Source organism: Bombus bifarius, unplaced genomic scaffold (genome assembly GCF_011952205.1).
Source record: "Bombus bifarius isolate JDL3187 unplaced genomic scaffold, Bbif_JDL3187 scf7180000008148, whole genome shotgun sequence".
Taxonomy (NCBI): Eukaryota; Metazoa; Arthropoda; class Insecta; order Hymenoptera; family Apidae; genus Bombus; species Bombus bifarius.
Genome location: NW_022884475.1, coordinates 590,218 through 601,043, shown reverse-complemented (window position 1 = coordinate 601,043; position 10,826 = coordinate 590,218). Strand labels below are relative to the sequence as shown.

The window sequence follows — 10,826 nt, the reverse complement described above, 5'->3', positions numbered from 1 at the left end:
GTTTGATAAGTAATGTAAATACAATGATATACAGTTTATATATTATATAAAATGGCTATGTTTTACCTACAAAGTTTCATTGTGATATTACAAATAAATTAGAGTTTGTTTTTTATCAATTTTATTGTATTTTTTAATTCAGTAATATTATGGGGGCCTTAAGTATAAATTTGCATATTTTTGGATTATATAAATAACAAAAAATCAATAAAATATAATTGATAAATATTTATTGAGTAGAGAAGGATAATAATATACAACATTAACTATATGTTCAAAGTAAAAACCTATAGTATATTGCTATAGAGAACTTGATCAGATTTTTATCTTTACTTAAAAATTAAAATGCTTTGTACAATAAATTTTGTAACTGAATTTAGTATTACAATGCAACTCCCAAAATTATTTAACCAGAAATTAAATATGCCTGCATCATTCGATTACGATCCCACAGTCTCTCTTCTTGTAGCACTCCTCAGTAATTCTTGTTGCTTGGTATCTCATTTTCATGACTTGTTGATTCACCAGTTTATTGTATATCACATGTATCAAATTGTATACATATTGAGTACACTAACTGGCTTGAGAATTCTGTAAGCATATCATCATATAGTATTTTAATTTCTATATACATACATTTTATCTTACACTTAGTGTAAAATTCTTATTATTAACAATTAAAAAAAGAAAAAAAATATTTTTCTTCATATTTCTCTATAAAGATAAAATATTTGTTTTACATCATAATTTCAAAAAATTTTAAATTATAGACTATATATATTTTTTAATCCTATAATAAATTAAATTATATTAAGCATTATATCCATGAGATATTCATTAGTGACTAATCTAAATAATATATTTCAATATTAGGGTTGAGAATAACTATTTTTATCACATCAATTAAAGATATAAAATACATTACATACTTACACTAGTGAAATATTAAATGTTATCAAGATGATTATCTTGAAATATTAGAAAATATGGCAAATATTGAAACAAATTATATTAAGGAATATTCTTTTATTTTTTAGGTTTAATTTGTATTTTAAAAACTAATTAAATATATCTTAAAATGTATCTATAAATTACATTTCTCTATACCTTTCTTATTAGTAAACTGTAAATTTATGTTTGAAATATATTGTTTATATATATTTTATTATTTGTTGTTCATTCAAGCTTTTGTTTAAGATTGTGGAAACGTTTTATATTATTTAAATTGGTATACTAATTTTTAAAAATTATAATAGATTAAAAATATCCAAATATTTGAAAACTTGAAAAAGATTACAGTTGCTACTCATAAATTAAAACTTCCTATTATTAGTTTACAGTGGAAAAAAATGAAGGGATAATAATTAAAATACGGCAATATAGAATTTAAAATAACAATATTATTTGGACTAATATGTTTAATGCAATCCAATGGCTACTAAAAATTTCCAAACAAAATCCTTTAGACTTAAAAAAAGCATTCTAAAATATACGTGGCATATAGAAACGAAGAAAAATTTTTTAAATATTAAAAGCTGCAATATACAAATTGTGTAATAGAGTGTGTTAATTTAAAAAATTAAAAAAAATTTTGCAAGATAAAAGTCAACATTCACAAAACACACACTTATGAAAATAACAATTATACTCATTACATATGGATTTAATTATGTATATTATATACAATAATGTAGATAAATAATAGCATATCAGTAAATCTATGTATGATGATTATACATACAGTTGTATTTTTTCTTATACTGAATTCAAAATATCAGGATTTTCAGTATAAAAATATAAAAATAAACACACATACACACATGTGCGCACGCACGCACATACACACACATCCTAAGATCTTAATTGTTGGTTGCACTAATTATAGGATGCATATTATTAACATATATATGTTGATACATTATTAACATAATCATGTCACACATCATAATCACACATCAACATAATCATGATCAACATAATCATCATACATAATTATGTAAATGTATATATAATGTTAAATAAGTAATAAAGTAATGATAATATTCTAATCACAAATAAAATAACATTACCATGATGTAATAAATTAATAAATTCAACAATTAAGATCTTGACACATTTGCAGTTAAAATAGATAATTTTACACAATATCAAGCATGTCACATTCCAAAATTATTTTATGATGCATTAAGTACTACACTGTAAAAATTAAGAAGAAATTTTATTAGTAGAGAAAATGAGGGAAGGATTGTCTTTATTTACATATACATAATATACGTGAACAGTAAAAGCATTTCTCCTTAAGAAAAGAAAAAAATTATATAAAATGTAGAAATTTTATATTTTCAAGTGTATTATTAATTTACACAAACATTATTAGCAGACGTTGAAATTAAAATACAGAAAGCAAATACTATTTTATATTAATATGTCTCTAGATATAATTTTGAAACAATAGGATCTTTTATCTGTATCAATTGTATTTTTAATCTTGTAAATTAAATTATGTAGTATGTGTAATTATATTGAAATACTAACAACAATTATGATTGAGATCAGTAATCGGAGAATTCAACTTGAACTGCAGGAAAGGACTTGAATATTGTTGAAACGTAATCTGAAGAATGAAAATGGGATGTGAAAGGATTATGCAACAAAACAATCAATTTGATAAAGATGTTTAAAGAAATTATTCTTTTGTTTTAATTGAAAATTTAAAAATTGGACATAGGGTAATAGGCATTATGTAATTTAGAATATTAATATGCAAATTAAGAAATTTACAATTACTTGAAAAGAAAACATAATTCAGGTACACACATTGAAGAAACTTTGTTTTTGTTTATTCTGTACACCATGTAATATTTATGAAATAATTTTTTTTTGAAGTAAATAATGTATAGAAATTACTATGTCATTGTAAAATTATTATGCAAGCATATTCAATGAAATTCTTTGAAAATAAAATTTAAGAGACACACAAAAGAAAAATTACAATAAGTACATACAAAACAAAAAATAAAGAGCTACTACTTTTTAAATCTTATAAATGCATATATTTTTTATCATTTCTGTTAACTAATAGCCCCATTCCGGATAGTACTGATATCTACAATATTTTAAGTACAAAATGCAAAATACATGTATTATTTAAGAATGAATAAATAATTATTAGCGTTGTTGTCTAAATCTTATGAAGTTACGAAATTAATAAGGATCATGCCCAAAATAGAAATTACAGAACCAGGGCTACTAGTAAAAAGTAGAAGAAACACATGTTAAAAATGTATTTTGGATTTATTTTCATAACCATTGTTATCATTATCACGAGTATACTATTACTTTTGTTATTACTAATACTCGAGTATATTCAATAAAAGAGTAATAATAAATTTATACTTGCATGTATCAAAACGAATAATGTACTTTACTTTTTAATTAAAAGTACACAGGAATTTTGATAATAATTTTGGTAATAAGTTTTTGCGTTTTAATTTTTTCTTTTAATTATAAACATATTTTAGTAGTATGAATATGTAATATCTAAGGCAAGATAGTTTAATTAAGTGTTATTTAACTATCTTGTAAGTTTTATTTTGAATTATTTATAGACGAATAATGTTGTATATTTTCAATATTTCGTCAGAAGTTCATAACGAATAATTAACATTTTCAAAAATATGTAAAATGAAAATTATTATATGAGCAAACTCTATAAAGTAAATGATTTAAGATATCAGTAAAACATATTACTACCTTTATACACTCCATACTTCATTATTAGTAAAAATAGAGGAGATAACTCTATGCAGGGAATTTGTTATTTATTTTAATATATTACTTTAAAACGATAATAGACTGTTAACGTTAGTTAATTTCAGGACCTTTTTTAACCAGGAACGGTAATATATACTTTGGTATATGTATGCTAGATTTATATACTTGAGGATGGCCTTGACAGATAGTTTCTGTTACATATATTTTTGGAGATACAAAATTAATCACATAACAAGACACAAAAATAAATATATGATTACCTGATATATGTGGTTTCATTAACCAGTTAAGTCTCTGTGTACAAATACATTTAATGTCTTCAGAAATCAATAAGGTGCTATTCTTGTAATATATCTTAAGTACTATACTTACTTGTCCATCATTATGTTTATATGATGAATATTGAAACCTGTATCTTAATTGATTTCTATATTCTCTCTTTACTTATAAATTACTTATGAAATATTGATCTTTTATAATTAAAATTATTTTTTTACTCAATCATAGAATTTTACTTGTGATGAAATCAAATAATGAAATAATTTGAGATAAAGTCGATTATTTAAATTTAGATACAAATAATGTAATTTCGAATGTAATTTTCGTCTTAAGAAACTAAAATCAAGGCCTCCTTACTACATTTCTACTGCTCGATTTTTAGAACGATTTAAATAAAATATTGATACACAATTTCCTGAACATAATTTTTATGTATATACATAGCATTGATATTTCTAAAACTAAACGATCAGTTTTTCTACTCTTCTAGCGCGTGACAAAGTTTGAGACATCTTCAAATATAGAATGAACAGCTATATAAATATACTTAAAATTTATTAAGGAAGAGCATGAAAAACTGACCTAAGAAGTAATTGTTCTGAGCGTAAGTTCTCTAGAGCTACAAAAATATATAATCGTTTATAGTAATATTATGCAGCAACATAGCAAGAGGATATGATATAAATATTCTACCCAGGATTAATTTTAATGGAAAACTAGATTTGTGAAATAATTTAAATCTACGAAAAGAAAATTAAAGGTGAATTGTTTAATACAGAAGTTGATTAATTTAAAATATATTAAAATAAAGTAAGTGATTTATAAGTATTATTATAGCAACATTATTCACACTAATTTTCACATTATCTAGTTTTTCATAGAATATAGGTATATTTGTATATATTCTCGGTAGAATACTTTTAAATCCTCTGCTTATAACTGTAATATAAACATTTTTACTCCTTGGATGAAGGATTTATAAAATCCAACAATAGATAGTGATAATTATGAGAACCACTAATACCAATATTAATTAGAATCAGCTGTAGGATGTACTTTGAGTTCACTTTCCGCGTTTTCCGAAATTCCATAATGAAATATATTAAGATATATTTCTTAATGTTTAAATGTTGTAGAATAACAACATTTTTTAATTAATTTACAATCCACAATATCTTTTTGCAAAAGGATGGTAATATAAAACAAATTTTTTTACCTTTTCATATTATTAGTTAATTTCATGTTACTTGAATTGCAAACTAAACGTTTTAACTGATAAATAATTCTAATAAATAATTCCAAAAGCAAAATTAATATTTCTCATCATTATTGGATATCTAAAATTATTTAGAAATTTAAAAAATGAATTGTGTATTTATCTTTTTGAATGGGTGAGTGTATAATAGTTCAGGATTTTTAAATGTAGTTTTAAACTCTAATTTATTTTTACCAACAATAACGCACTGCAAGAATGTAAGATCTGCACATGTTTAGTAGCAGACTTAATTTAAGATTTACTTTATAATATACCAGTATACTTTTCTTGCAAGTTAAAAATGAATCTCTTTTTACATTAGATGAGATCAGTAAAATAAAGATATTTCCGATAGCATCTGCATCGTTATATGATTATGGAACATGATTGATGATGTCTAATGATTACAGTTGTACATTTGATGCAGTATACAAAAAAAGGTTAGTTATATCGAAAGGAAATCGTATCCAAGACTTACACTATCTGCTCGGTTGGGACAAACTTCTCGAAACACTTGTTCAATAAAAGGTTGCCTAAAAAGAAAGAAATTTTTATATTACAATTTTAATTAATACATATTAATATTTTAGTAAAATTGTATAGACTATAAATAATTTTATCCTGTTTTTTATTTTATTTTATTTAATCAGCATTAAATTCCAAAACAATAAACACTAAAAGGGGAGAATTCAAATTTTGGAGCTAAGCCAAATATAACATTCCTATATTCCTTTTAATTTCAGAAACTATAACCTTAATATAATTTTATATCTAACTTATCAACTAATAGAAAATATGATGAAATAAAAAATTAATAATTCATAAATATACATACTTAGCGGAAAGTCCACCACCAGGAGGAAGATTAGGAAATTCTTGGTCCACAAGAAGTTGTAACAGTTGCAAAAAATCAAATTCATTTTTGTCCTTTTGTACAGCAACGATTTCTATGAATATAATAACAAAATTAAATTGTTTTTATTAAGGATGCTTATATCTTAAATATTATCTCTACTATTATTAGAGTGCATTGTGCATGTACTATTAGATTTGTGCAAAAAACATTTGATCAATATTATTTAAAAAATCAGATGCATCTTGTAGTATCTGATATATATTTTTAAAAATGTTATTTGTTTATTGTGTCACTTTAGTGTTTTATGGAACAGTATTATTGAAACAAAAAGATAAACACAACAAAATAACTATGCATGCTATGCACTAAAATTCATGCATCTACTTAGGACTGGAAAACTTAGTGCCTTGGTACATTTCTTATGGAAATTCTGGATACAAAGTCCGGTCTTAAGTAGACACATTAGTATCTATATTTATGTATAAATAAACATGGTTTTAACAACCTTTTTAAATTTATCCACCATTGGAATTGTATAATCTTATGTAATACACACTCATATATATACATACATACATACATACATACATACATACATACATATACACACAGATATATATGTCTGTTGTAATGTTCCTCCATAAGAAATGCATTATTAAAAAATAAAACTTCAATAGGTAAAGTATTTCTAAATTTTCAGAAGGAAATGTTCACCTACCTGTGATATCACTTAAATATATTTGAAAAGAGGAACAAACAACTTTTGAATACAAATTTTACTTACAAAAAAGTTTAAAAGAATACCAACTCCAAGGGTGGAATGCATTTTTAAGTAAAATTAATAATTGATGTTAAAAGAGTTTAATCAAAGGAGAAACAATTAATACAATTTGACAGCACACACAGAGAGAGAAAACTAACATTATATATAAACAACTATCAATGTATCTTGCTATCTGTTTAACAGTTGAAGCAAGAAACGCAATATCATTAGTACTCTAATATAATACTCTATTACTGTATTATAATACATACTCTATGTATATACTCTATTTGCTTTAACAATATTTCAATAAACGTTAAAACGAAAGTTATATTAAATGTTTTTTGTGTTTACAAATATTCTAGATATTTTGAATTTACAAAAAACATTTCACTAATCTACTCTACACAAACTTTTATAATTGCAACAAATGGTTGATTTTTATCATCTGTTCTCATAAATATAACGAAATACAATTTGCACAAATCACTAAATGAATATTAAGAAAATTCGAATTTACATTAGATGAGAAGTATTTGTAAAACATGGACTTTAACTATGTCTATTTAACAACAGAAATAAATTTCTGTAGATGTAAATTTCGACCTTCTACCTGGATATTACTTATTCTTTTTTCAAAAGTCTTTTATATTATACACATATGATTAATCATAAAGTATCAATAATTAAAATTTGTCCAATTATTTTAGTGGTATCGCACATAATTTATAAAATTACTAATGTTACATTTTTGTAATAACTTTACATGCTAAATTATATATTCAATGATTATGAATATTAAATTTCTAGAGAATAATGTTATATATAACATGAAAATACATCCATAAGAATAAATTTTCAACATTTCTTAATGGAAATATGTAAGTATGTATATATGCACATATCTCTCAAGAAAATTAGAGATAGATATACGACAAAATACATGATATTTACTAGAAATATATTTTCATTAACATATATATGAAATAAATAATTAATTCATTAAAATATTATTGCATTATAGTAAATGGTAATTTATCAAAAAAGTAAAAATTTTGATAATGCATCAGATTTTGAAATCTATAGAAATATTTGCTTATATAATATATTCTGATTTTAAGTTAATATATTTTAGGTATCAAATAAGATATTTCTATATTTTTAAAGAAAAATGAAAATCCAAATTTGATTTCCAAACTTGTAAGAAATACGAGTTTGATATAGATTCTTACTTGTAAATGTTATACCACTATAATGATTGTATTTTGAATTGTACTAAAATTTGATTATTAGATAATGGTATTAAGTGTTGCTCTCCATTTGAGAGCTACCAGAATGTCAAGTATGTGTGTGATATTGTGATTTTGTATTAATGCAACAGCAGAGAGAATATAATTGATTGGAATATGGAAATGTTAATGAACCTTTGATTCTCCTTTCAATGTCCATTTCAAGCTCAGCTTCTTTTTTCTGTGCTTCTGGATTTGGTTTTGGAGCAGCAGGAAATGTCACCAAAACTATGCTCATATTATCTCTGCTACCCTGCAACAAAGAAAGCACTTGTAACAAATAAAATTGAAAAAATATATTTGACTGCTTAATAAAAATATAAAAAAACATTAAATTTGATAAATATCTTTTTGTAAATTTGTTCTTTATCAAACATATGAAATGTTAATAAAACATATGTTTTTAATGTATGAAAACATATTAGTAATCACATATATATTTGCAGCTATTCAATAAGTATATAAAAGAAATATAAACAAAATTAGTAACATAAGAAATAAAAATATAAGACAATAGAAATAGAATGTTATCTAAAGCTTAAAAGTTATAACATATTATTATTAATTAATGTTTAATACCATTAAGTATCATAGATTGAAAATTATAGATTGAGTTTTGAAATAAATAAAAGAATATAAAAATGCGTACATTTTAAAATATAGTATCTAAAGCTTAAAAGTTATAACATATTATTATTAATTAATATTTAATACCATTAAGTATCATAGATTGAAAACTATAGATTGAGTTTTGAAATAAATAAAAGAATATAAAAATGCGTACATTTTAAAATGTAGTATCAGTATCTTTAACATTAAAAATAATTTATGTTGACACACCTTTAGTAGCAAGAAATTCATTATAAAATATACACGAAAAGTTTTAGACATCATTACCTTATATAGACAGGTGTCTATAACCTGGTTCGTAACTGCTTCTAGATCATCTGTAAGCAGCAGCCTTGAATGTATAAAATTACACAGATCTGTGTTGTTCATTACATCCCAAATACCATCACATGCTAAAACTAGAAATTCATCGTGTTCATCATCTCGATCTCGAACAAATATTTCTGGTTCTGGAGACACTAACTGTTCACATGGCCCTCGATCTTTCAAATTTTTGTACTCATAATCTCCCAATGCACGAGATACAGCTAAAGCTCCATTAACTCTTTGAATCATTACACTACCACCAGCATTTTGAATTCTTTCTTTCTCAGCAGGTAAACCTGGTTTGTGATCTCGTGTTGAAAAAACTGGATCTCCTGCTCGGCAAAGTACAGCTCTAGAATCGCCACAATTGGCAATGTATATGTTTCTGGGAGATATAAATGCACAAACAGCTGTAGAACCAGATTTTTCAGTACCAGAACTCATTTCTGGTAATTCTCTCATTTCATCGTCAAGTCGAAGAAAGCCAGAATGAATTCCTTTGGTTACATTTTCTGCTTTAAATTCTTCTGTTTGCATGATACACTCTAACAAGTGCTCTGCACTATGAGCTGATACTAATGCACCAGCATGACCGTCAAATACTGCAAAATAACTCCAATCTGACAGACCACCTTTTAAACCAGTTATTGCTCTATGAGCATCTTCCATTTCCATTCTCCAACCCTGCATGCTGGCAACACCATAATGTAATCCATTGCCAGAGCCATGTTCATTATATTTATCTGTTTTTGGAGTATCCAAAAGTGCCCCCATAGTATTTATTTAGTAATTGCTGTGTCAGCTCGATTAATTTATTTTTCTCTTTAAATATTATTTGATCAGCATCTTTTAACTGATCATTCAAATAACACTTTTCTGAGTTTTACCTAAAATTATAAAAATAGAAAAGGTAGAAAAATCTTAATTTTTAGTACAAAATTGAAATCAAATATAATAATATAAAAATATTGCTTCTAAATTCGAATTTAAATCGAAATCTGAATAATAATATCACGTTTAGCTTATATATATGTATTTATTTATGTGTATGTACTACACTATTACTTAGAATTTTGTCTCAATTATCGTTTTGTAACAGAAGTTTATTGCGATACTATTTCGTTTTATGGCTATAATTTTAATTTAAAAGGAGAAAAAAGGGCAATTAAAACACAACATCGTTGTAATACCGAACGTAACGTACGAGATAATCTCGACATGCAAATATTTCAAACGAAACACGATAACGTTTTACGTAAATGGAAACATTCGAATTACGTGCAATTACGTTCACTATATAATTATTACGGTAGCTTCGTCAATAATAAATAAATTATTTGAATACAGGAATGGAAAATCTCGGAAGCGTAAGCTGTATCAGATTCTAATAAGAAACTATTTAGCAGTGCCAAATTTCGCGACTAAAATAGTTTATACCTCAGTCTGCATGTTCGCGAAACTTACGTAGGGAGATCGTGACCAAATATCATCGTTACTTTGCGAAAGTATATATGTGTAGAGCGTGGTATTGCTAATAGACTTGTTTCATATCACTATCACCATGTTCTTTTGCTAGGCTCAACACACAGAACCAACGAAATCGACTTGCATGAATGACGGATATACACTAGGTAATTTTCTGCGCATGCGTTGGTTATTAATAGCATGTTTCAT

General features: G+C 24.8%; 1 protein-coding gene across 4 annotated transcripts; it reads right to left on the bottom strand.

The window, feature by feature from the left end:
* Positions 1 to 213: 213 nt before the first annotated feature.
* On the bottom strand, positions 214 to 10,803 carry LOC117208652 (protein phosphatase 1B). Of its 4 annotated transcripts, XM_033449928.1 has the most exons (6): positions 10,617 to 10,803; positions 9,114 to 10,039; positions 8,352 to 8,469; positions 6,144 to 6,255; positions 5,787 to 5,841; positions 214 to 591 (listed from the first exon to the last, which is right to left on the bottom strand). In XM_033449928.1, the coding sequence occupies exons 2-6, from the start codon at positions 9,924 to 9,926 to the stop codon at positions 574 to 576; spliced, it is 1,116 nt and encodes a 371-aa protein (XP_033305819.1). In that variant the 5' UTR covers positions 9,927 to 10,039; positions 10,617 to 10,803; the 3' UTR covers positions 214 to 573. The 4 variants fall into 4 exon arrangements, with proteins under 4 accessions (XP_033305819.1, XP_033305816.1, XP_033305818.1 ...); XM_033449925.1 differs by lacking the exon at positions 214 to 591 and having other exon boundaries at positions 4,299 to 5,841; XM_033449927.1 differs by lacking the exon at positions 214 to 591 and having other exon boundaries at positions 4,299 to 5,841; positions 10,590 to 10,783.
* Between the last annotated feature and the right edge of the window lie 23 nt (positions 10,804 to 10,826).

Coding starts and splice junctions, on each gene's coding strand:
- LOC117208652 (XM_033449925.1), bottom strand. CDS start 9,926: ATGGGGGCACTTTTGGATACTCCAAAAACAGATAAATATAATGAACAT. Junction 8,470..9,113: donor TAGACACCTGTCTATATAAG/GTAATGATGTCT, acceptor TCTTTGTTGCAG/GGTAGCAGAGATAATATGAG. Junction 5,842..6,143: donor GGTGGTGGACTTTCCGCTAA/GTATGTATATTT, acceptor CTTTCTTTTTAG/GCAACCTTTTATTGAACAAG.